This window comes from Sarcophilus harrisii, chromosome 2 (genome assembly GCF_902635505.1).
Source record: "Sarcophilus harrisii chromosome 2, mSarHar1.11, whole genome shotgun sequence".
Lineage (NCBI taxonomy): Eukaryota > Metazoa > Chordata > Mammalia > Dasyuromorphia > Dasyuridae > Sarcophilus > Sarcophilus harrisii.
In genome coordinates, this window is record NC_045427.1 from 153333903 (window position 1) to 153361492 (window position 27590).

Genomic DNA, 27590 nt, shown 5'->3' on the forward strand with positions numbered 1-27590 from the left:
TTGTAAAGAGAATTAGGAACTTGGAAGCTTTGTCAATTCTCCCTCTAAATGCTTAGAAACTCCCAGGATAGCTCTCAAGGAACTGAGTCTTACTGATGAATACACAAAAAAATTTTTGTTTTTTGACTACAGAAGTTTAAAAAATTATATTCCCTTTGTCACCCCAAAAGATCTGTTTATAAATTTTATTTTTTAAAGGTTTTATCAATGTTTTTTTTTCCTATTACATTTACACTCTTAACATCAGTGTCACTTCTTAATTATCTCCTTCAAATAAAGCCTTTCTTAAATAAAAAAGAAGCCCAATAAGGGAAAGCATTGACATTTTGACTCATCATCTACTCTGGTTGACAAGAGTAAGCTTCAGTTTCTTCTGCCTATGGACCATGACCTTTCTTTTGAGAAGTGGGAGTCATTTGATTATCAGACCTTTGGAATCAAGATCAGTCATTGCATTGATCTGAGTTCTGATGTCTTCTAGTATTTTCCATTACATTACTATAGACACTCTCTTTTAAAGTGCTACATGCCTCTTTGGAGAGAATTAGCATTTGTAAATTTCCTAAAGCATAGTGAACAGTGAACAAAAATAGATTTCCCCCCTCCTCAATTGAAGGGGAGAAATTCTGTGTTTTAAAAAAATTAATTAAAATTAAAAGGTTTTACACAAACAAAGTTAATACATCCAACATTAGAAGAAAAGCAAAAAGCTGAGAAACAATTTTTACAGCCAGTATTTCTGATAAAGGCAATATATGCTTTAAATCACTATTGATTAGAGAAATGCAAATTAAGTCAAGTCTCAAGTACCACTTCATACCTCTCAGAGTGGCTAAGATGACAGGAAAAAGATAATGATAAATGTTGGAGGGGATATGGAAAAACTTAACATTGCTGGTAAGAAGTGATCCAGCCATTCTAGAGAGCAATTTGGAACTATGCCCAAAGGGCTATAAACTGTACATACTCTTTGATTCAGCAATCTCACTACTGTACCTATATCCCATTGTAAAAGAGGAAAAGGGCCCACATATCCAAAAATATTTGTAAGCAGCCTTTTTTATAGTGTCAAGGAACAAGAAATTGACTGTTTGCCCCTCACTTGGGGAATGACTGAATAAATGATGGCATATGAATATAACAGAATATTATTGTTCTATAAGAAATGATGAGCAGTCTCATTTCAGAAAAGCTTGGAAAGATTTGCATGAACTGATGCTTAGTGAAGTGAGCAGAACTAAGAGAGCATTGCACACTATAAGAACAAGATTATGTGATGATCGGTGTGATAGACTTGGCTCTTCTCAACAATACTGTGATTTAAGGCATTTCCTAAAATTCTCCATTGTCTTGGGATGGAAAATGCCATTTGCATGAAGAGAAAGAACTGTGGAGACTAATGTGGATCGAAGTATATAGTGCTTTCACCTTTTTTCTTTGTTTTTTTCTCTCTTTTTTGTGGTATTTTTCCCTCTTGTTGTGATTTTTCTTGTGCAACATGACAAATGAAAATATTTTTTAAAGAATTGCACATATTTAACCTATATCAGATTCTTGTTGCCTTGGGGAGGGGGAAGATGAGGGAGGTAAGGAGAAAAATCCAGAACACAGTCTTTAAAAAATAAATGTTAAAAACTATCTTTATATGTATTTGGAAAATAAAATACTATTGAAAATTGAAGAAGAAAAAAAGTATGGTCAAGCAGAAAGAATTACTGTATTTCCTGGTTGTGTCCCCCCAAAATATATGTTTCATTCTATACTCTGTATCCATCATTCTCTGTTAGGTCAGCAGTATATTTCACCATCAGTTCTTGGGAAATCATGATTGGTCATTGAATTGATCAGAATTCTCATAGATTTCAAAGTTGTTTTTTCAGTAGTGTAGTTATGTTAATTGTTCTCCTGGTTTTGTCACTTTATTCTGAATGAGTTCGTATAAGTCCTTCATATAGTATTCCATGGCAGGATTTTTTACTTTCTGAGCCAGTCCGTATCCTGGAGAAAAATCATGAGAGACCTAGTCAGGGGTGAACACTTTTTTTTTTTTTAATTTAATAGCCTTTATTTACAGATTATATGTATGGGTAACTTTACAGCATTAACAATTGCCAAACCTCTTGTTCCAATTTTTCACCTCTTACCTCCCACCCCCTCCCTCAGATGGCAGGATGACCAGTAGATGTTAAATATATTAAAATATAAATTAGATACACAATAAGTATACATGACCAAACCGTTATTTTGCTGTACAAAAAGAATCAGACTCTGAAATATTGTACAATTAGCTTGTGAAGGAAATCAAAAATGCAGGTGGGCATAAATATAGGGATTGGGAGTTCAATGTAATGGTTTTTATTCATCACTCAGAGTTCTTTCTCTGGGCGGAGCTGGTTCAGTTCATTACTGCTCCACTGGAAATGATTTGGTTGCTCTCCTTGCTGAGGATGGCCAGGTCCATCAGAACTGGTCATCATATAGTATTGTTGTTGAAATATATAATGATCTCCTGGTCCCTGCTCATTTCACTCAGCATCAGTTCGTGTAAGTCTCTCCAGGCCTTTCTGAAATCATCCTGTTGGTCATTTCTTACAGAACAGTAATATTCCATAATATTCATATACCACAATTTATTCAGCCATTCTCCAACTGATGGACATCCATTCAGTTTCCAGTTTCTAGCCACTACAAAAAGGGCTGCCACAAACATTCGTGCACATACAGGTCCCTTTCCCTTCTTTATAATCTCTTTGGGATATAATCCCAGTAGTAACACTGCTGGATCAAAGGGTATGCACAGTTTGATAACTTTTTGAGCATAGTTCCAAACTACTCTCCAAAATGGTTGGATTCGTTCACAACTCCACCAACAATGCATCAATGTCCCAGTTTTCCCGCATCCCCTCCAACAATCATCATTATTTTTTCCTGTCATCTTAGCCAATCTGACAGGTGTGTAGTGGTATCTTAGAGTTGTCTTAATTTGCATTTTTCTAATTAATAATGACTTGGAGCATTTTTTCATATGACTAGAAATAGTTTCAATTTCTTCATCTGAGAATTGTCTGTTCATATCCTTTGACCATTTTTCAATTGGAGAATGGCTTGATTTTTTATAAATTAGAGTTAATTCTCTATATATTTTGGAAATGAGGCCTTTATCAGAACCTTTGACTGTAAAAATATTTTCCCAGTTTATTGCTTCCCTTCTAATCTTGTCTGCATTAGTTTTGTTTGTACAAAAACTTTTCAGTTTGGTATAGTCGAAATTTTCTATTTTGTGATCAGTAATGATCTCTAGTTCTTTGGTCATAAAGTCCTTCCCCTTCCACAGGTCTGAGAGGTAAACTATCCTGTGTTCCTCTAATTTATTAATAATTTCATTCTTTATGCCTACGTCATGAACCCATTTTGACCTTATGTTGGTGTACGGTGTTAAGTGTGAACACTTTACATTTTTCAAATAAGCCCTTCAGGTTTCACTGGAATTCTGTTTTGTTGTTGTTTGGGGGGCATATGAGGAGTTGTTTTCATTAGCCTAGGAAGCTCAAGCAGGTTAGCTTATAACAATACACCAAACTCTCATTCTGATCCAAGGACATTTTTGTCTTTCAGGCAGAATGCTGAACTGGCCAAGCTCAGGCAAGAGTGCTGTAAGCTTACAAAAGAAGTGGCTGAAAAATCTGAGGCTGTACAACAGGAGGAAGAGCAGAAGAAGAGCCTGGAGGTCAAAACTGCAGCCTTGGAGAAACAGGTCCACCAGCTGCAGGTGAGGCAGGGGCCTGGTGCCTCCCATGGCCGCTCAGTCCCTGTGGAACCATTCTTAGTATATATCGAGGGGCCTGTCTATGCTTGGGTCCACTAACTCTCTCTTTCCAGGCACCCTCTTGGGATTGGTCTGATTTGTCCACCCTGATTAAGCTCTAATTTGGGACGACCAAAGTGCACACCTTGGCTGGAGGCCTAGCTAGACAATGTTGGCCATCTCCTTTTAGGCTTGGGACCCTGGATCATGACTTCCAAAGGCCCACGTTCTCCCTCAGGACAGTTGGCCATGGAGGCGGTATCTCTTATTTGAAGAACCTGACTAATTTTCAGCCACTTGTGTAAGACCTGTTTTTGTAGGGGCAGATTGCCCCAGAAAAGGATCCTTTCCCACTCAGAAGTGGCATTTCATATTTGGCCTTTTAGAAAAATGAGAATGATGCCAATCACTTTCTCCTGAATTTTATGTGTTCTCATCCAAATTGATTAGGATGCTTCCCTTCTGAGGGGTTGTAATTTAAAAAGCAGAGCTTAGCAGATACAGTGGTATAGTTCTGTAAATTGTTCTCAATTGCAGTTTAGGAGTGGAAATAGATGATATTCAGAGTTTATTTGACTCAGGTGTGGAGAAAAACCTTCCTAATGTTAGGCCAGGTTTTTTTGTGTGTGTGTTTGGGTTTTTGTATAAAAAGAGAATTGTTATCTGAGGCACTTTTGATCCTGTTTATGTGGGATTATCAAAACATGGATGAAAGAGAATGCTTACAGTAGGTAATAGGTACAGTTGGAAGAACTTGTATTCTGGTCTTTCTTGTTCCATAATTAGGTGGGGGATATTGGGCAAACCACTTAACTTCTTTGGGCATCAGTTTCCTTCTCTGTAAAATGAGAGGATTTGACCATTTCCTTCTAGTCCAACATTTGTGTGAGCATATCTAGTCTTTGAATGGTATTTGGGGTTTTCCTTTTTCTATTTTTTTCCCCTAAAGAGTGTAATTTGTCACGGTCTTTTATTCCTGGTGATCTACCATTTTCTATTTCCTAAATTTAAATATGAGGTTAGGATAATTGATCCTTTGATCATAGCTCAATCATTAGTAGTTTAGGGTACTAGTTTCAGGAACCATCCCTGTTTGAATCTAAAACTTTTGCTTTTACTATTTGGAAACTATCTTTTCCCTTAATCAAGGTTTCCTACTATAGATTCTTAAACTTCCTGGACTTTGTTTTCAGCATCTCTAGCAGGCTCATCATATCTTCCTTCTCCCTTCCTGGCAAGAATATAGATCTTTGGGGAAGAAGGAGACTGCCTCTGAAACCCTACTCCACCTTTAACTGCCAACATTGTAAAACCTACTGAGAAGGAAGCAGATGTATATATGTTAGCACAGCATGACACATGCAGCTTTAGGAAATGAACTGAAGTTTTGGAAACATTAGGATTTCTTTTTCAATATGTAGCAGGCCTCTTGCATGCCTGTCTCCTTGAGTCATCTTACCATTGTAAAACATCTCATTATAAATCTTTATTTTTAAATAAATCTTTATGAGATTTATTTAAATCTAGATTTATACAACATTGATATCTGGATCTTTATCTCATCAAGGATTTATTAAGTGCTAGTTTTATTCCACATATTAACAATGTATAAACAAAAATTAGTCTCTCATAGTTAACAAGCTTAGCTTCTACTGGGAAAAGACAATATGTGTTCAGATAAGTAAATACAAAACAGTAGCAAAATAAAGGCAAAACAATTAGGGAGGGGTGGCACAGGAGGAAAAATAGCAGAGAGGGAGTTAGGCAAGATTTCTTGTGAGAGGTGGCACTTCTACTGAATCTTGGTGGTCTAAGACTTAGGGATTCCAAGGAACAGCAGTGAAAAAGGTGAGGCTTTGAGGCATGGAAGCAGGAGATAGGAGGCAGCCGCTTTGGCTTGAGAATCATAGGACTTTAAATGTGAACACCCAAGTTTTTATTTGATTCTAGAAGTAAGTGAGAAGCAGAGCAGCAGCCCATAGAAAAAAGCATTCCTGCCCAGAAGTGATAGCTAACACCCTGTAGGTAAGGGCCTACCTCAGGGGAGAGAGGGACTGGAACCTCTTTACAGAAATACTAGTATAGGATGCATCTGCCTATGAGCAAACTAGGCAGGGAGGAGCTCACAGGTTGATAATATCCCTTAGTATCTGGAGACTGTACTTAGTGATTCAGCAGTGGTTTTTATTGCATTTACTTGTATGTTCCTCCTTTTCTCCCCTGGGGGGAGAGGGTAGGCTTAGTGTGAATAGATTACATCTCAAAGCATCCCTTTAAAATAGAGTGTTTTGAAATGTTACCAGATTTGAAGTTAAGCTTACCACCCCATGATTTGAACATTCCACTCTTTCTCTCTCTTCACCTTGTTCCTTCTGTCTCTATCTCTCTCTCTGTTCAGTCCACCCCTTCCCCTTCCCCTGCTTTTTATTGAAAAATAAAGACATTTGCCTGCTTCTCTGGGCCTCCTGTGTTATTCTCAGGCTCCAGTCTAGACTACTGAAAGTAATCTGAGATGAAACTTACCTGGATCTAGTGACTAGAGATCACTGAGGGTAGGAAGGTATTCTTTTATAATCTCCTCATTTCCTCTAAGCATTTCTTACTAAGCAAGAGAATAATTATACTTTCTTTCTAAGAGGTATTTCAACATTTTTCCTTGGATTTTGAAAAAAAAATGCTCTTGGTTCTAATATTGACTTGCTCACTTGACCAAATGTTCCATTTGAAGTTAGCATTGAATGGGTAAAAAGGCTTGGCAGCAACTCAGTAATGAAAATATCTGACTACATTGGACTCATATTCCCTCCCCCCCCTTTTTTTTAAATTAAAGCTTTTTATTCACAAAACATATGCATGGATAATTTTTCCAACATTGACCCCTGTATAACCCCCTGCCACAAATTTTCCCCTTCTTCCCCTACTTGGCAGGCAGTCTAATACATGCCAAATATGCCAAAATACATGCCAGATCCAATATGTGTATACATATTCACATAGTCATCCAGTTGTACAAGAAGGAAGAAAAAGAAAAACTGAGAAAAAAAGAAACAAAATACAAGCAAATAACAGAGAGAGTGAAACTGCTATGTTGTATTCCATCCTCTGTTCCCATGGTTCTCTCTCTGGGTGCAGATGTCTCTCTTCATCACTGAACAAGTGGAACTGGTCTGAATCATCTCAATATTGAAGAGAGCCACGTCCATCAGAATTGATCATCGTATAATCTTGTTGCCATGTATAATGATCTCCTGAGTCTGCTCATTTTACTCAGCATCAGTTCATGTAGGTCTCTCAAATCATCCTGCTGGTCGTTTCTTATAGAACAATAATATTCCATAGCATTCATGTACCACAGTTTATTCAGTCATTCTTCAACTGATGGGCATCCACTCAGTTTCCAGTTTCTTGCCACTGCAAAAAGGGCTGCCACAAACATTTTTGCACTTGTGGATCCCTTTCCCTCCTTTATGATCTCTTTGGAATATAAGCCTAGTAGAAACACTGCTGGGTCAAAGGGCATGCACAGTTTGATAACTTTTTGAGCATAGTTCCAAGTTGCTCTCCAGAATGGCTGGATGTATTCACAGTTTCACTAATAATGTATCAGTTGGAGTCATATTTTTTAAAAGGTATCAGTAGCTCTGTTCGGAATAATTGCCTGTATCTCATGTTACTTGGGAGCATATTAACTAGAGAGGGTCTCCTTGCTCCCTTTTAGGTAATCTGATAAGGAGCAGAAAATTTGTGTTTTTCAAGAGTTCTCAGGAAAGCCACATCACTACATTCCTTCCTCATTTACTTCTTCAGAATTTGAGGGGAACTGTTCCACTAACATGTCTTTATTATAGAAAATATTGTTCATTCTTAAGCTGCACACAAACTTACACTGTGCAGAATACATTCAGGATATAATTTTTAAAAAAAATCTCTGAGCATGATTTTGCTTATTTCCAGGCCTGCTTTTAATTCCTTGTCATTCATTGTAGAGGTCTTTGTCTATTCCTGTGGTTGTGAGCAGCATTCTGTTGTTTTCATTGTTCTGGGTGATAACTGCCTTCAGCTCTATAGAATGAAAGTCAGATCAGCCTTTGTCCTCTGGAATCTCTTTATATAGAAAAGGAATCCTCTAGGCTGGATTTGAACAACACTCATTAAAGGAAAACCTATCAACCTATTTTATTTCAGAATGCCTTTTTAATAAGCACTTACTCTTCTTTTACTTTTTTTTTTTTTTTTTAAATATGTACCCATGATTTTATTGGTGAGACAGCCTGGGACATCTCAGTTTTTTGTTTTTGAGAACTGGTATAATCAAGAGTTTGTTCAAACAACCGATTTGGCTTCTTTTTCTCCTGCACTTATTCTCCATATCCCACGTACTCCCATATCTGAGGAGTATGAAGTATAGGAAAATGAATTACAGATTTCAAGATATGATTCCGAAGCTACTTACTGAAGAAACTGAGGCTGTCAACACAATTTTATTTTTCGTGGATGCTAGGATGAGACAAGAAAATCTTGTCGCATGCTTTTCTAAATTTGGGAATTCAACTTCTCCCCCTCTTTTCCTGCCCTTTCTCTTCCAGGTTTCTCAAAAAGAAAAAGAAGATACTCTCCAGAAGAGACTGGATGAAGTGAGCGGAGAGCTTCGCAAGTCCCAGTCCATTTACAAAAATCTTTTGGCAGACTTAGAAAAAGCAAAGGGAGATCAGCAGAACATTACTGGTTAGATAATTCTGTTATCCCTCTCTCCTTATGTGTTAGAAAACTGAATAGCAAAGGAAAACCAAGTTTACCACCATTTTCCTAAAAGTTAGAGATGCCAGTGTTTTCCATAACTTAGTTCCTAAGTTATTCTCCCTTTCTAGCCCCAGCCAACCCTTTCTATGATGTAAAACTTTCAATGGGCTTTGGGATATCTCATGATATCCCACTTGAGACATACACTGAACCTGTTCAGAACTCACAAATATACAATCTGGATGAGATTTTTACTTTCCTGATGCCGATTCTTCATACCACCATCTCCCTAGGATATGGTATAATTTCATCAGCTTAGTCTCTGCTTTGTGTGACTGGATGAGGACAGGACAGTGGTTAATGTTTTAAAGCATTAACAATATAAAGAATATGGGGAAAAGTAGAAATCACCCAAGAAAAAAAATAACTTGAACTTTGAAAAGTTTTCACCTTCTGCAGAATACATTTAGTCACATCATTCTTGTGCGTATTAGAATTGATCAAAGTGAAATAAATTCACCTATACCATTCTTCTAAACCAAATCAATCACCAACCTCATTTTATAATGTTTGAGTAATGGTCTAGAGCCTTACCCTCTTCCCTTATAATTATAAATGATAGTCTCATCTGTTTTCATAGAAAAATTCAGGTCACTTAGTTCTTCCCTATCTGCTTATTGGCTGTGGTTTTTAGCAGCTAATAATAAAATCTTCATTGTCTTTCCATATTCAGTAGCATAGATTAGTATAGTGGATAAAGAAAAAGTCTGGATTCAAAGACTCTTGCCTCAGATGCTTATTGTGTGATGCTGGGCAAGTAATTCAACCTTTCTCAGCTTTTTTTTTCTCATTTCTAAATTAGGGATAATAACTCCTGCCCCACAGAGTTCTCTTGAGGATCAAATTAGATAAGCTATTAAAAACAGTTTGTAAGCATTTAAATACTAACTGCTAGCAATTATTGTATTTAAACCTCCCTGTTTAAAACCTTAAGTGTTTTCACCCCTTTAACTAAGATTACAGAACAGGAACAATGTTATAGTAGAAGATACTGTATAAGTTTTGGAGAGAACAAACAGGGAGTACTTTCTTGATTATCCCATTTATTATTACTCCCTTCTCTTTTATTTTTGCTGTAGAATTGCGTAGCAAATTACAGTCCTCTGAAACAGAGGTGAAAAGTAAGTCTGAAGAGTTGAATAAACTCAAAGGAAAGCTGCTGGAGTCCAGTGCAGAGAATGCAAAGCTCACAGAAAGGATTAAATCCATTGAGACTCTGTTGGACGCTGGCCAGGCCAAGGAAGCCAAAGATGCACAGGTCAGGACTCATCATCTTTCCTGTCAAGTAGACTTTTCTATTCATGACAGTATTGCAAGGGCTGGATGTGTCTCCCCTGAGTTCTTTGGGGGCCTCCTGACTGTAGATAACTCTCCTCACTTTTTGGTCATATCTTTGACATAAATTGTAGAAACCAATCTATGTTTTCTTTTTCTGCTTTCTGAACTAGGCTGAAAATAAAGAGCAGGTGGGGAGAAAATTGATTTGAATCTTGATTAAAAGCAAAGGAAAAATCTAGGGAAATCTGTGTTAACAAGCATCCTTTTTTTTTCTTTTCACTTTAGGCTAACCAAGCAGAGGTGGACCAGTTGCAAGCAAGGTAAGACTGAAGAGCTAAATGGTTGGTTACATGCTATCCTTCACTGATTTTTAGGCTTTAGGTAGGGTAGTTTGAGTTGAGATACATTTGAAATGAGAAAGGCCTCAGATTTTCAGAATAAATCCATTTTTAGAAGTTCCTATCTTCTTTGCATTCACTAACATGCTGGAGATAAATATAGAATAAGGCTACTATGTGAATAGTGATGGTTGGATATAATTGTTTTTCTTCCTATATAGACTATCATGTTAAGAATAGGATTTGTTATTGTTACTCATACATCCCCTGAGAGAGAGCAAAATGACTTAAAATACTTTTTGAGTAGGCTGATAAGTGAGAGAGAGAGACTTTGTGTGAGTTTGTGTGAGTATATAGACACATGTATATACATATATACCCAGATTTAAAAGGTAGGATTAAAACTGTGCAGTACTAGTTACTTGGTGGAGTTGATTACATTTCAGGGTTATCGAAAAGATTACTATGAAAACAAATGTTTTGGTACTGGTTTGTTCACTGGTCTGCACTTTTGGAACTTTGGATTTAACCAAAGCTTGCTGGAGTAAATGATTATTGATTTTTTTAATGAGATGACTTTAATCTGGCACTAATCTTGATGTTTGGGGTTTTTTTTGTATCATCAGACCTACGGCTCGGTGCTGCATTCTTTCATACTGCCTATCCTGCCCAAGTGCCGTTCATTTAGTGTTTATTTGGTGTTGCTAAGGGCGAATCTTGGGACTCATTATCTCTGGAAAAATGGGTTTTTCAGAGCACATTCACAGGAGGTTTGACTTGGCTAGAAGAACAGAGAGCTCAGATAGCCCTATAAGTCAATTGTGGACATCCCATATTTTCTCCAATTCTAACAGAAATGTGTTTCATATGTTGTGTCCAGCAGGTTCTCTTGCTCTGACCATGACTGCTAGATGAGTCACTGTACTTCCATCTAAACACAGCTCACTTATGTGGTCAGTTTTTCCTGGCAACCAGTGTCATTAGCTACCAAAAATAAGAAATCTACCAGAAGGCAAGGAATATCTGATTGGAAAACATGGGATCAAACTCTTCATTTTCCTGTCCTGATATGTCTTAATTCAAGACACACAAATTAGTTGAGGGGTATTTTTTGGATACCATTTTGTATTAAAGTGGGAATTCTTGGACACAATGAATGGTTGCTATAGAAACTGTTATGTTAAAAAAGATAGATAAAAATTTTTAGGCCATTCAGATATAGCTGGCATTAACTTTTTTTCGACATCAACAAATAATTTTCCTGAAGCATTTGTTTTTAGTTCATCTGGTTCTGTTGTTGATAAATAATTGCTTATTTAGAACCTCAGAGAAACCAAGGAAGAAGACAGAAAAGTAATCTACATCTCCTTTCCATTGATCTTTTGGTTTGGTTTTTATGGGATTTTGTCTTTTCTGAAAAACTTTTGAGTATATTTACTTCAGGCAGATTTTTGTATCCTATTCATCTAATGATATGGAGCTCATGAGGAAGGAAAGAATGTGTGGTAGTATTGCTAAGTACAGGTGATTCTAGTATAGATTTGTGGGAGATATTAAAAATATTTTTATAGGACTGATAGGTTTTTATGAAAAAGCAACTTTTAAGTTCATGCTGCTATTGTTTTTAGGAAAAGAAAGATATAAATATGGTAACTGCCAGATTATATGAACTATATAATATAAAAGAAGATCCATAGATAAGCGCTTGTGTTTCCAGTTCTAATATCTGCCCTCCTTAGGGATGTGTATAAGATAAGTCTTAAATCAAAGCAACAACTAATATTGATATCAGCCAATATTAGCAGTTGACTTATATAGAAAATAAATTTTCTCCTGCAACATTTTCAGTCTTATCCTATTGTTTTGATTAATATCAACATTATCCAGTTCTAGACAGTGTGTTTTATACATTATTGATGTAGTGAGCTTTTGTGAAATACCTCTTTGTTTATAGCGTATTCTAAATTCAGAAGTTGTTATATGGTAGTGTCTATCGGAGCTTGGCTCTTCAGTGTAGAAATATGTAAGATTTATGAAATTAAAATCCAAATTATCAAGAGGGTTTTATTTGGGAATAGATGAATGGAAATTCTGAGTATGAGGAAAGTAAATCTGAGCAGATGTAATTGAAGTACAAAATCTAAAGATGGGGATGGTTCATCTTTAAGTTTAGTCCACAAATCTCGGAGTACAAGAACTTTTAGCAGGTGAAAGAGTTAAATTTGGGGTGATATATCCATGATGGAATTTTAAGGACACACAGGTGAAGGGCATTTGGACTACATCCTGAACCTTTTAAGAATGACTTATAGAAAACTGCTATATCCTTTCACCAAAAATACTTTATCAGAAATAGAAATTGAGATTTATGGCAGTTTTTAGATTTTTTTCCCCCCTTCCATACTGAGGTGAGCATCATAGAGCTAAGCTGGAAGGGACCTTAATAATGAAGTTGTAACCTGTTAGCTAAACAATGACCACTAGGTGGGGCTAGTGCAGAGAGAGCATCAGGCCTGGAGTCAGGAAGACTGTATTCAAATCCGTCCTCAAACAAGTACTATTTGAGTAATTCTGGGCAAATCACTCAGCCCTGTTTGCCTCAATTTTCTCATCTGTAAAAAAAACAAATAAAAAATAAAATAAAATAAGCTGCAGAAGGAAATGGCAAACTGCTCAGATGTCTCTGCCAGGAATACCCCAAACGGGTTCACAAAAAATCAGACAGGACTGAACAACAGCTAGACAAGGGCATATTTTTAAAACTATAACCAGAATAACAAATTTATGTTCTCCTTGACCATTTCTGTTTTCAGACCTTAACGATCTGCTCTTGTCTATGAGTAATCAGTCTGTTATGCCTAGGTGGATTCATCTGCATCCTTTGGTCTCAAAAGTAGCTAGGTACAGATTAAAATGAGAGCAAGACATTATCAATTACTTGGATGGAAATTTAGAAAGAAATAGCATAAAACTGGAAGAAAGAAGCAACCCATGTGCTGAAATACTAGGTGGAAGTCTGTAAGATGAATTTTAACAGATAAATGTTGAGTCTTGTATTTAGGTCCTATATTTAAGGTAAAAAAAATAATAATTATGCAAATACAAGGTAGTGGAAGTATATATAGATAAGGGATTCTTCCACAAATAGAAAGATCTGAGGAATTTTAGCTGATTCCATACTAATTATCAGCAACAATATGATGTAGCTATTTTAAAAAATGCTGATGTGATCTTGAGTTGAATTAAATCTCAATTTTAGAAATGTTGTGAGTAGGGAGGGGAAAATTCTAATCTATGCAAGTACTGGCTAGTCACATCTAGAATTTTATGTTCATTTCTTGGCTTTGGTTATTAAGAGGTACATTGATTGCTATGTGTATGTGTCATGGAAGGAATAAGTGATCTTTCTATCCCTAGAGCTGATGAAGCAGAAGCTGTGTGGCTGTTAGCCAAAGAGGTTATAGTCGTAGGAGGGGCATAATGTGAAGGCCTAGGGAGGTGATAATAGTCCTACTGACTTCTGGCCCAGCCAGAAGAGTGTGTTCAATTATGGTCCACCCTCTTTGAAGAAGGACATTGATAAGCTAGAGGCCATTCAGAAGAGAGTGACCAAGGTGATGTAAGGCCTTGAGTTTGGGCTTATGAAAACTATTTTAAGACACTGGGGACGTTCAGATGTTTAGCCAGAAGTCTTTGGAGGAGGAATGATTGGCATAGAGAACATGAAAGCTGTTCAAGTATTTGAAAGACTATCTCACGAAAGGAGTTAGATGTGTTATCTGAGTCTCAGGGAGCAGAATGAAAACCAGTGGGTAGAAATTACAAAGAACTAAATTTAGGCTTCATGTCAGTAACAGCTTTCTAATAATTAGCACTCTCCCACTATGGAATGGCTGCTTCAAGAAGTGGTGGGATCTCCACTGACTAAAAGACTCTCGGCAATGGCTTAGGATCTTGTTGGGTAGTTTTTATATGGTTGTATTGTTTGGGTAATCACTGGACTCGACACTTAGATCCTTTCTGTCCCTAAGATGCTGTGATACTGTGATTCCTGCAATGGACAAGAATGACCTCTACCCCTTGTAACTCTTCATATTCTATCTTCATGCACTAGGGTGGATGTCCTATCATTGTCGCTCACATGAGCTTCTGATGCTCATGGCCACCTGATGCACCATTATTCAAATTCTGGTTACTTTGGATATAGGGTGAGGGTAGCATTGGGAATTGTGTTTCATATGGGGAATAATGAGAAAAAATAAAGGGTAGGAAAGAACTACTTTTCATTTCTCCAAAACTTGGAGATTTTCATAGTTTCAGCCTAAAAAATGAGGCTTCAGGTTGTGTAGTATATGTTGGAGTCAAGAAGACTTGAGTTCAAATCTACCTCAGTTACTAGCCATATAAGTCACAACCTCTCTCAGCCTTTGTTTTCTCATTTGTAGAAAGGGACTAATAAAACCTACCAAGCAGGGTTGTTGAAAGGGTCAAATGAGATAATAATGCAAAGTACATTGTAAAATTTAAAACACTGTGTTAATCATTTTCACTTTTATTTTTTATGATCTACTAGGTTGCACTTTGTGAATGATCAGCTGTTTGGAAACCCTCTTCTTAGAGTATATCATGATGTAGTTTGAACATCAGACCATTCTTATTTGGGTTGCCCCTGATTTGGAGAGTGGGCTACTGAGAGTAACCACTTTGGAAGCAAGAAAATAATGCTCTCTTATTCCCTTTAGGCTTAAAGAGCGTGAGGTCCAGGTAGCATCCTTGGAAAAGGAAGCCACGGAATTGAAGGAAGCTGTCGAGCAGCAAAAACTAAAAAACAATGTAAGTGTGGGACATGGAGGGTGGGCTCAGGCAGCAGGAGGTAAAGAGGCTGAACAGGGTCCTATGTGTTTGCTCCTGGTCCTTTCAAAAACCACCTTAAAAGGACTCTAGCAGTCCTTCTCACACCAGCATCTCCCTTCCCCTCTTCCTAGGGGTTAGGTTGGGCAGTAATGCCTAAGGGCTCCGTGCCTCCCTAACCTTGCTCACCTCATTCCACAAACCATGGCACTGCTGTGTTCTTCTCATACTATTATTAGGCCTAGTTGACTTGATGTAGAAAAAGCTACGATTTTTTTGATATCGTTTTGGGTGATAGCACAGATAGCGGTGAATAGAGTTGTAATTCCCCCTAAGCATAGTATAGTGGTTAAAGCTATTTGGTTGCTTTGTATGGTAGGATTGAATCGGATTAGTAGGAAGATACCTATTCCTGTTTCCTTTTATGATATTGGAGGTGGAAAGAGAGAAGAAGAGTAGCTTTGATTGTTAGAATCTCTTTTGTATTTTTTTCTTCTTGTTTAGGAATGACTGGGAATTTCTTATCAATAACTTCTAAATTCCAGATTCCAACCTTGGATGAACCCTAGTTAAAGAAACCCTTAGGCCAAAGATAGCAGAGCACCTACTAGAACAATTTAGTTTATAATAGTGCTTATAAAGTCTCAATCACAGACATACAAAAAGAGAAACAAAACTAAACCTCAAGAAATTTTCTTCTTTTAGAGTAGGGGTAGGGAACTTTTTTTTTCTGCCAGAGGCCATTTGGGTATTTATAACATTATTTGGGGGGCATACAAATTATCAACTTACAGAACTTAAGCAATAGGAGGTCGTGTACCTAGCTTTCAGCTCACCATCATCACCTGTGGTTGCCTTAGCGAATATTTCATTGGCCTTATATGGCAAATAGGCTGGACGTTCCCCATCTTTATTCTAGAGTCTAGTTCCCCATTTGTACACCAGAATTCTCTTTGTAAACCAGTGTATTTTTAGTTTGTGCATTTTAAAACAGTTCTAAGAAAGAGGAAGACTATGAAGTCCCTAGTATGATTCACCAAACTGCTAGAGAGACCCAACACCTCATAAATACAAATACAAAATGTATTCAAAGTAATTACAAAGTTACTACAGGATGAGGAAATGCTAATAATTGAGGAAGTCAGGAAAATTCTCCTATAAGAGGATTTGAACAGAGCCTTGAAGGGAAATTTAAAGATATGGACACAAGGAGTAGGGAATTCAGTATGGGGAATGTGTTAGACATGGAGAACAGAAAGCAGACAGGTTCAGAAAACCTCAGAGTGTTTGAGGAGCAAAATCAGTTTGAATGGAGTTTAAAATCTGTGATTGGCAGGCCATGAGATAAGCTGAGCAAAGAAAGGTATTAACAGATAGTCAAGAAGGGCCCCGAGCATCAGTTAAGAAATTTGGAGTTTACTTGATAGGTAGTAGAGAAGCACCAGCACTTGTGATCAGAAGAGACATGTGACCAAAGCCATAAAATAAAGGTGATTACCCTGGAAGTGGGACAGACTTGGGATGGGGAGAGTCAGGAGGAGGCTTTTAGAATCATTGGAGGGAATGGTAGCAGTGAGAAGGCTGGTAGAGGTCTGGAGAGAGAGAGCTCTGCTGTTCTGGGCCAGCTATAACTGTGTCTATCTGGCTTAAGCTGTTTGGCACAGGGGTATTTTGGACCATACGTTCTTCTCTAGGAGTTTCATTTATGTAAGTGTCTCTTCAGCGAGAATGTGCCCCCAAATGTCCATTCATTGCTAGAATGGCCAGTCATTGGACAATAGAAGTCATCGGCTCTCTGTGTTAGAACAAAGAGCCTCATCACTTCCTTGTGTCTCTGTCTGTCTTTACTTCCCTCCTCCCCCCTAACAAAGTATCAGTTAATGCTGGACTTAAGCTATTTATTGCAAGGGTTCTAGGCCTTCTTTGTGTCGAAAACTCACTTGACAGTCCAGAAAGGCTGTGAACTCCTCAGAAACAAGTTTTTAAATGCATAAAATAAAATGCATCTTCTTTCAAAGGAAATCCGTTATATCACAAATGTTAAAAAACAAAGTGTATGGGCTCCAGGTTATAAATTCTTGACATAGTACAATCCATCAACAGAATATTGTGAAATTCTTCCTCTTACAAGGAGAGATGATAGAAAATCATGACTGATCATTTGAGAGAGGAGGAAAGAAATCTTTAAGCTATGCTGTCTCATTCTTTTGCTCCTTATCCCAATATTATATTGACTATAGAAAAGACATTCTCTGCCTTGATAGTAGTCTGGGACTGTCCTTGTAATGTATTAAGAGGCACGGTAACCATATGTTTAAGGGCCCCAGCACAAGTTAAAAATTGATGGACCATAACAATGGGAAATTAGATCCCAGTCTCTTGGATGCTACATTCCATTGCCTGAGCTCATCAGAGGATCTCAACTTGTACTTCCTGCATGTCTTGTATGAGAGTGTTGGGATGGCTGCATTGATCCTGACAATTGTTTCCTCTCTTAGGACCTTCGAGAAAAAAACTGGAGAGCAATGGAAGCTTTGGCTTCTGCTGAAAAAGGATGTGAGGAGAAACTGAGTTCTTTAAGCAAAGCAAAGGTTGGATATATTTCATGTTCAATTTTGTCTGCATTAATAACATCAAAACTAATTGAGGGGGGCAGCTAGATGGCACAGTGAATAAAGTACTGACCTTGGAGTCAGAAGGACCTGAGTTCAAATCCTCCCTCAGATACGTAATATCTCCTAGCTATGTGACCCTGGATAAGTCACTTAATCCCAATTGCCTTGCCCAAACAACAAGAAGACTAATTGAGCTAATTTTTTTCAAAAATATGTGAAATACAGGTTGTCAAGGATTTGTGGCCTAGAAGCTTCTGCTTAATTGAGTCTGTCTAAGATTCTCAAGGCAGCTGGTACATAAAATACTCACTTGGTTGAGTCTTCTGTTCTCTTTTGAATGAGAGGGGGAGAAAGGATTTTACTCTTAAATTTCATGCCTCCCCCTATATATGTTAGTTAATATAGGGCTACAGTTAGGTTCATTGATAAGTGCTATGGCAAACGTTTTTCAGCAAGTTATATTGACCTATTAAATTGCTTCCTTTACTTACCCAAACATCCAGCAGATACCTTTCTATGGGTTTTTTAATATTTAAAAATAAGATGCAAATGTCTAGTGATGCTTGAGAAGATAAAAACCAAAACAGAATTATTTCCAACCATATAAACTTGAGTTTTACCATTCATTAGTTGAATCTAATTTACTGGCATCTTAAAAATAACACCTATTGAAAATTTTTTGTTTTTGTCATTGATGAAAGGACTTGCCCACAGTCATATGAGGTTATTAAAAATAACCTCAAAGGAAGATTGGTGATCTTCCAATCACCACATCAAAGAAACCACTTTCAAAAATGAGAATTGAGCTGTTGGCTTCAAATGCATTGACCCTCAACAGTTGTTATCTTTTGATTCTGTATGGAGTTGTAGCTGAATATGTTGAGGCAGTAATAGGAGAAAGTAGATCTGAATTCAAATTCAGACTCAGACACAGATACTTATTAATTGTTTGACCTTGGGCAAATCATTTAACCTCTGACTGCCTCAGTTTCTTCATCTGTAAAATGGAGATGATAATAGTACCTATCTCCCAGAGTTGTTGTGATGATAAAATGAAATACTATTTATGAAGTGCTTTACAAACCTTAAAGTATCATAGAAATGCTAGTTGTTATTGTTGTCATTTTTATATTAAAGTATTTTTCAAGAAAAATATCTTCTTGAGAAGATTATTCAGAATAGGATTTGTTTGCCTTAGAAAGTAAAACCAGTGGTACTTATACTTATTATGTCTTACATTTAGGACTTGTATTTAGAACTAGAAGAGACCTTAGAACTTCATTTTACAGATGAAGAATTGAACGTCATTGATGAAAGGACTTGCTCACAATCATATGACCAAAAAGTGTCTGAGCTCAGATTTGTCCTCAGAATTTCCTGACCCCAAATTCAGCATTTTATTTACTAACCACCATAGTTGCTGTACCATGTGGCCATAAGTCTAGGACTCTTGATTAAAATACATAAAACTGGGACAGTAAGATGACACAGTGAGTAGAGCACCAGTGCGGAAGTGAGGAGGACCTGAGTTCAAATCTAGCTTCAGACACTTAATATTTCCTAGTTATATGACTCTGGGCAAGTCACGTAACCCCAATGGCCTCAGCAAAAAAAGAAAAGAAAGTGTCATTTAAATAGTAACTCTTCTGGGTATGTTACTAATATTCTTATTAACCCCTTGACAAATTTTAGAATCCTAGGATGTTAGAACTAGAAGGGATTTAGGAGATCATCTGGGCCCAGAAGTATGACCTGTATCATTCCCATCTGCAGCCCAAACCATTAAAAAATGTAATTAGGACATATTTATTAGTCCTTTTTTAGGACTAATTTTTTTTTAAAAGTACAATAGAACATAGATAATGTTAAAATGTAATTTTCTAAGTCAATGTATGCCTGCAAAAATCCATAGATACAGTATAGTGGTCCCTCCTTCTATTGGATTTTGACACTAATGATCTTGCCTATCCCCCTAATTTTATAGGTGAGCAAATGGGGCTGGAGAATGTGATTTATTCAAGATTGCCAATGGAATTGGGGCAGACTAGAACCCAGGCTTCTCTGAGGCTTTTTTTTTTTTTTTTTTTTTGGAGAGGTTTAAAGTGTTTAGTCAGACTTTGATTATATGTTTGCCAATTATTTGTGTAAAAGTTTTTGTTTTTAATCTCAAGGGTAACACACCATCTTATATTTATCTTAGCACTATTGAACATCAATTCTGGTTACTCACTCTTTAGCTAGTATAATGTGTATTCATGAAATAAAAACTAATTTTGATAATAACTTAAGTAAAGCTGTTGAAAGCTGTCATAGAGAGTTGAATTATCTAGTGTTTGGAAGGTCCTCTTATCAGTTCTCCCTCCATGATTTTTAGGTTTAAATTGTTTTTAGTTATGTTTTTATAGGGACATTTTGCTTGTGGAGCAGCATTTAGAACCTCTGATTTTCTCAGAATCTTGTCCTTTTTATTGAAAATTAAGCATGTACTCTATAAGACAAAATTTGAGCAAAAAATACCCCATAGATGTGTACACTATAGTATCCTTTGAGCAGCTAATTTTTTCTCTTTCAGGAAGAAGTCGAGAAACAATACAGCATCTCTCAGAGAAAAACAAAAGAAACTCTTCTCTCCCTCTTCCCTGACATCTCAATAGCCACCCAGCAGGTACAAAGCAGAGGCATTGCAGTGGTTCACAGAGGCTGGACTGGGGGTTGGGCAGAACTGGATTTGGGTTCTGCCATTGACTTCCTTTTTGACTTTCAGTTTCCTCATCTATAAAATGGGGATAATAATATTTGTAGCATCTCCCTCCCGGTGGTTCTCAAAATCCCATGGGAATAATGTGTACCCTGATTTGCCAGCTCCAGAATGCTATATCAGAGCCAACTGTTAGCATGATTAATTATTCTTATTTTCTAAAGTGGAGTTTGACTCCTTTGGTGACATTCTTGCTCAGCTCAGGATGAATGGGAATCCTCACATTCATTTATTTAATGGTTTCAGAGTTATGATGAGTGGCTCCAAGAATTCAAAGAGAAGAGCACAGAAGCTGGGAAGCAGAAATCACCGGCTGAAGTGTCTTTGGTAAGAAGGTCCTAGATATGGGGGCTCCAGGGTTGGCCCAGAATATTATTATTGCCAGAATAGACTTTGTAGGCTTGTGGTGCCATATTTTTTTTTAAACTTGGGGGTTAGAGATAGGTTTTGTGTTTTTGTTTGTGACTAACATGGAGCTCTTCCTGGGTTGTTTCAGGATTTAGCCTCTAAGTTAAAAGATGCTGAGGAAGCCCAAAATACTTTACAGTCCGAATGTGACCAGTACCGAACCATCCTCGCAGAAACGGTGGGTTTAATGTCTTCAGCTGTTCGTGGATCTGTGATTTTTATCTTTGGGGGCCCTTCTTTCTCCACTGGTGCATGGTCTATGACTTAAAGGAAATGATCTCTGAGAGCTACTGGGGCCTCTGTATTCATCATCCTATGGGCACTCAGGGGATGAGTCCTGATTGTGGTCCTTAGACTTCACAAATAACCTTTCACCATAACTGAAGCCTTTCCTAGTTGGAGTACAGTGTCCCCAAGTTTGTTCTCCATAGACACAGCCTTTCAAAACAGCAGGTTACTGGTGGTTCCCACCATGATGAGGGATTAGAATAGGACTTTGGAGAATTATGCATATATTCTGTAGTTAGATGGGAATTATTCATGATATTTGCATTCCATCTGTAATTCTACACAGGATTTCCTAGGAAGGTGGTCTAAATCTAGAATGGGAAAAGGAATGGGGGTTCAAAAATAGCACTTTTGCACTTTTTGGGAGGCTTTTGCTCACAAGTTCCGACACTACAAGTTCAAGGTCCCAGCTAAGTTTTTGTTGCCATGGGCTAGACTAATAAGTTCTATAATGGGAAAAGGAATGAGGGTTCAAAAATAGCACCTCACAGGTACTTTTCTGAAGGGGCTAACATGGAGTTTTTCTTGATGAGAAACAGCATGGCAGAAAGGGAAGATAGCAGAATCCTGTTTCTAATTGTATGAAAGGACGACTCATGTGGGATCTTATCTTCTCTGAATCTTTGCTTCTTCATTTTCCAAAATGAGTATATTGAACTAAATTTCTTCTAAGTCTAAGTCATGAGAAGAAGAGGCTTAAAGAATTTGCAGAACATAGGCCACTGGGGTGAGGAAAGGAGACTTTGAGGTACCAGACCTCAAGTACGTAGCAGAGGAGGTCTTCAGAAGGATAATTGAATATATGCTGCCAGCCTTATTTTTTCGTCTTTTGAAACTGTGAAAAGCCATATGCTGGACAAAAATTAGATTTGCATTGTCTGATGTCCCTTCTGCTAGCCCCTCTCCATGTTCTATCCTCTGAGAGAATATAACAAATCACAACAATTCTTAAGGTTCTAATCACATCATAGAGCCAAAGAATGGCTTACTTTAAAAAAAAGAAGAAGAAGAAGAAAAAAGAAAGAAAATTAGGGAGCAGAATTAGATAAAAGCAAAAACCTCATACCAAAGCAAAAACAAAAAAGGAATTTAGACAATAACTCTTGAATTTTTTTATAATTCTCTGTAGCCCTATGATATATGAGCTAAATGGAGTGAGGAGAATCTTATCTAAATGGGAAGTAAGAAATGAGATATTTCATGTAACAGCAATACTGTTTGAAAAGTAATTGAATGACTAAGTTATTTTGAATAATGTGATCATTCAAATAGACTACAAAGGGATTTATGAAGGAAATGCTACACCTCCAGAGGAAGAATTGATATGTGGAATTAAGTATATTATGATTCCACATATATATCTGTATTAAAGGTTTGCCTTCTTTAATGTAGGGTTGGGAAGGAGGGAGGAAGATAACTCACAACTCAACCAGAAAATTTAAAAAACAAAAACAGGGGAAATAACAATCATCTTATGACATTCTCAATGGCTTCATTCTTTTCTTTGTATTCCCAGTGCTAAGGTACCTAAGGTACAAGACGTGGCACATAATAAGTACTTAACAAAAACTTATTGACTGAGTTTGATGGCATTAGGATGACTGGGTGGCTTTTTGTTTTTGTTTTTTTTTTTTTTTTAACCATTACCCCTATATGATCAATCTCTTAGGAAGGCATGTTGAAAGACCTTCAGAAGAGTGTGGAGGAGGAAGAACAGGTATGGAAAGCCAAGCTCACAGTATCAGAAGAAGAACTACAGAAGGTAAATGCTGATGAAGTTGCTTTGGCTACTTGACTGTTATCTCATCTTTCTCCCTTTCTCTTTCCCGCATCCAAGATAGGAAATTTAGAGAAAGCCACATTAGGGCAAGGGGAAATTGGACAATTGAATTTGGAGTGAGGGTAAATAAATATTCTGGAGGGGACATTCAAGTTAGGGCAACAGTGCTTCTCAATGTCTCTTCCTGCATCTCTGATACAGTATTGGTTTTGTTTCATAGTCACAAATCAAAGTAAAACATCTTGAAGAAACCATGGAGAAGTTAAAAGGAGACCTACAGAATACAGCTCAGGTAAGAAGTTTCTTTGCTTTAGGGAAAGAAAATGTCTTAATTTTAACAGGTCCCAGGGCTTCATGTGAAAACCTTGGAGAAAGGGGAGCTCATGGGTTGATTGAAGGATGTCAGCCATCCTTATAGATACAATCAGCTGTCCACCCACCAAGGTTTTTTCATTCTTGGTTTTGATTTTGATTTTTTTAAATGGTGGTTGGGTTTTCTTTAATTACATAAATTTTGCTGTCCTTTCCTATGTTTATCAGTGTCAGAAGGATGCTGACACAGCTTTTATAAATCTGTTTCCTCTACCCGTTGCTGTACTGAAATACCTTCCCAGGTCTCTCACCACCACGTTGGCATGCCAACTGTTTGTCTTTTTTGGGGGGAGGGGATCTTTTTTTCTCTTAACTTTTCTGCAGCATTTGCCATGGTAGACCACATCTTTCCTCCTTCCCCATCCATGCCCCTTCTCTCACAGCTCTCATCCTGCCTCACTAATAGCGCCTTCTTTGTCTTTTCTACTGGTTCATCTCTTCTGCTCAGGTTCTGCCTAAGACCCTCTCTTCTTTTCTCTCTATACTCTCCCTTGGTGATCTTATCTACTCCCATGGCTTCAGTTGTCACCTCTGTGCAGGTAACCTCCAAATCCGTATCTGCTTCTAATACCTCCCCAGAAGGCCGGGCCCATGTTACCAACAGCCTGCTGACTGTCCCTCCGAATGCCTCACCAGCACCTCTGACACCCCTGCTCTCAAACAGAGCTCACCGTCTCCCCTCCCGTACCTGTTCTCCTCCCATCTCTGTGCATGGCATAGCTTTGTCTCCCAGATTCATAAATCTGATCAGTTCCCAAGTCTCCTCTTATCTGGCTCTTCCTCTCCACTTTCCCTCAGGCCTTCATGTCCTCTCACCAGACTGATAGAGCCTCTAAGCCAGGCTCTCTTCAGTCTGTCTTCCCTCCTGCTGCCCAGGTAATTTCCCTGGTGGGTTACTCCAATTCTTCTATGCAATAAGCCCCTCCCCTGACTACTCACAGTGCCCCTGCTCTAGGCAGGACCTCATCACCTCTGACCTGAACTGCTGCTGTGGCCTTCTGAGGAGTCTCCTTGCCTCTGGCTTCTCTACAGTAATGGCTCCTGTGAGATGCTAGGGGCTCCCTGTGCCCTCTGGGCCCCTGTCTGTCCTTATTGTTTGGGGTTCCCCCTTGTGCATTCTGGAGAGCAGCCAGATTGCCCTCAGGTGGCAGTCTGGGCCCTTCCACAATTGAGTTCACTGTTTATCCAGTCTTCTCTCATATGACTCATCTTCTCATATTCTACTTCTCAGCCCATTCTCATCCTGCCCTTTCCTGTCTCTGTGCTGCTGTTCATGCGTTCCCCAAATCCTGAACTAGACTCCTCCTTCCTACCCACTCCCAGTCCATTTCTGGTTCCTGAAGTCCTGGCTTCTTTGAAGGGCCCACTCAGATACCACCTCTGCTATCTGAAGCCTTCCTTAACACCCCCACCTGCCATCCTAGGTGTAAGTGATTTCTCACTTTGTCAGACCACTTCTCTTGAATCTCTCCTTTGTATTTGTCTTACCTTTCTTTGTTATGGTAGTTATTGGGGTACCTTCATACCCTTCTTTGAATTATAAACTCCTTGAAAGCAGGGCCTGTGTCTTAGCCAATTTTATACCCCAGCAATTAGCAGCAGTTGAAGGCATGCATATGTTTACTGAATTTGTTGAATTGAATCAAATAACTGAGGAGAGCTTCAAGAAACTGAAGAATCATGGTGCTGGTGGGTGATAATTTCTTTCACACCTGGCCTAATTTCTCCTAAGACAAAAGCAGGTTTTTTTGTTTGTTTATTTGCCTTTATTTGGTTTTTTAATTTCCCACCCCTAAATTCATTAGTGTTCAGTCTATGGAATTCTCTTGGTTGTCCTTAAAGTTCAGCAATTCCCATTCAACTAATGCTTGTGTTATTTAATGCCACCGTGACTTCAGGGCTATTGTCTCATTTGTGTGATGATGTGTATTTGTGTCAAGGTCAAAGAACATGCAGCTCTCTTAGAGGCACGGCTAGAAGAGCACATGTCGGCATCCACTGCAGAATGTCAGAAATACGCAAAAGAGGTGGAGTTGGTAAGTAGGTGGTAATCTCAGCAGGCCCTGGCTCTTGCACTGTCCCTTCTCTCCTCAGTCTCCCCCAAGTAAGTGTTAGCATGAAGCTAGATGGGAGGCTTGCTCACAAGTTCTGACACTGCAAGTTCAAGGTCCCAGCTAAGTTTTTGTCACCATGGGCTAGGCTGATTTTCTTTTCAAGGACAGCTTGGCCATCTGGGACAATGAGGAAATAGTTGGTTATCTCTTTATTTTTAAAAATCTAATCGTAGTCTCTTTGTTTAAAACTCCCCTAAGCGAAGGAGGGTCTCTCCTTCCTAGAGACTAGAAAGGACTCAGAATGGTTCTTCTATTTGGGGGATGAGTCAGTTGACTGTACAGTGCCTGAGCTGCTGCCTTAGTTCGGGACCCTTGGCTGCACCATGGTATGCTTCACATGCCACTGGATGATTGATCACCTCTGAAGGAGGGAGAGACCCCCCAAAAGTACTGATGGATGACTGATTTAAGCCTAGCTTTACCAAGGCAGAAAGAGAAAACTTGGAATTTCTGATTGGGCTCTAGTCATATATGGGAGCTGCCTTATAATCTTTCCCCAGAGATTTTGGAAATTTTCTCTTCTCTCTCTTAAAAGTGAGACCTTGGATTCAAAGAATCTAGTAAACTTATTTCCTTTAGTTGTTTCTATTAACACCTTGTCTTTCTTTTTGGTATTTAGATGATGTGGCTGATGACTCATAGTTTGATGTTGTGTTTTGTTTTTCTCTTTTTTCTGCTCCCACTAACACTTTTTTTCTCTTTCTCATCTTAAAAACAAAGTTGAGGGACCTTTTAACAGAAGCCCGAGAGCAGATGGATGCAACTAACAGTGAAGCACAGAAGCAGAGCAAGGAACTCGCCCTGGTAACTAAGCTTTGATTGTAATATATGGGGAGACATTGTGTGAAAAGAAGTGCTGTGTGAATGTTGTTGAGATTGCATTTAAAAATGTTATCTTGGGGTAGCTAGATGGCGCAGTGAATGGAGCACCAGTACTGAAGTCAGGAGGACCTGAGTTCAAATCTTACCTCAGACACATTTCCTAGCTGTGGGACTCTGGGCAACTCGCTTAACACCAGTTGCCTCAGGGAAAAACATCACCACCACCAAAAAAAAAAAAAAGTTAACTTTTTTTTTTTTAATTTAAATGTCACTCAGTTGATTTAGGAGACCAGAATTGAGCTTTAATGTAGAGATGCAATTTTTTTCAGTGGTGTACAAGACTTTTTCATTTGAGAGTCTAGGCTCTTCTTCTAAGCCCTGGACCATAATCATTTATTCCAGGATTTCTTAAACTTTTTCTACTCATAACCCCTTTACACCTGAGAAATTTTTTTTTCTCAATAGTATTTTGCTAAGTGAAGTGAATAGAGCAAAGAGAACATTGTACAAAGCAACAAGATTATGTGATGATCAATTCTGATAGATGAGGCTCTTTTCAAAAGTGAGGTGATTCAGGCCAGTTCTAGTGGATCTGTGATCGAAAGAGCCATCTGCACCCAGAAAAAGGACTGTGGGCACTGAATGTGGATCACAACATAGTATTTTCACCTTTTTATTATTGTTTGCTTGTTATGTTTTTTTTCTCATTTTTTTTTTTCCTTTTTGATGTGATTTTTCTTATTGTAGCATGATTAATGTGGAAACAGACATAGTAGAATTACATGTTTAACCTATATTGGATTATTTGGTGTCTAGGAGAGAAAATGTAGGGAAAGGAAGAGGAAAAAAATTTGAGATACAAGGTTTTAGAAGAGCAAATGTTGAAAACTATATTTTCACATATTTTGAAAAAGCTATTATTTTTAAATAGTATTTTATTTTTCTGATTATATGTAAAGATAATTTTCATCGTTCCTTTTTGTAAGATTTTGTGTTGGATATTTTTTTCCTTCCCTCCTTTATCACCCTCCTCCCCAAGACAACAAGCAATCTGATATAGATTACATATGTAGTCATTTTAAGCATATTTTCATATCTGTCATGTTGTACGAGAAAAATCAAAACTAAAGGGAAAAATCATGAGAAAGAAAAAACAAATAAAAAAAAGATGACAATACCATTCTTCAATCTACATTCAATCTCTGTAGTTCTCTCTCTGGATATGGATGGCATTTTCCATCCCACGTACAATTTCTATCCCAATTGTAATTGTACGATATTGCTGAGAAAAGCTGATTCTATCATGGTTGATCATTACACAATCTTGTTAACCATGTACAATGTTCTCTTGGTTCTGTTCA

At 37.9% G+C, this 27590-nt stretch overlaps 1 protein-coding gene and 1 long non-coding RNA gene across 3 annotated transcripts in view; one reads left to right on the forward strand and one right to left on the reverse strand.

Annotated features, from left to right (window-relative positions):
- Positions 1–27590, forward strand: part of RRBP1 (ribosome binding protein 1) — a 118179-nt gene that overhangs the window by 84825 nt on the left and 5764 nt on the right. For both annotated transcript variants that reach the window (XM_031951073.1, XM_023494879.2), the window contains exons 7-19: positions 3616–3769; positions 8392–8530; positions 9685–9863; positions 10169–10203; positions 14964–15054; positions 17571–17663; positions 20260–20352; positions 20692–20772; positions 20942–21031; positions 22811–22903; positions 23142–23213; positions 25234–25329; positions 26128–26211. In XM_031951073.1, the coding sequence (XP_031806933.1) occupies positions 3616–3769; positions 8392–8530; positions 9685–9863; positions 10169–10203; positions 14964–15054; positions 17571–17663; positions 20260–20352; positions 20692–20772; positions 20942–21031; positions 22811–22903; positions 23142–23213; positions 25234–25329; positions 26128–26211 (1300 nt within the window). The remainder of the gene's footprint in view (positions 1–3615; positions 3770–8391; positions 8531–9684; positions 9864–10168; positions 10204–14963; positions 15055–17570; positions 17664–20259; positions 20353–20691; positions 20773–20941; positions 21032–22810; positions 22904–23141; positions 23214–25233; positions 25330–26127; positions 26212–27590) is intronic.
- On the reverse strand, positions 1699–24373 carry LOC116421456. Its single transcript, XR_004231820.1, has 2 exons — positions 23982–24373; positions 1699–1998 (listed from the first exon to the last, which is right to left on the reverse strand). It is a non-coding gene; the product is annotated as an uncharacterized LOC116421456 (long non-coding RNA).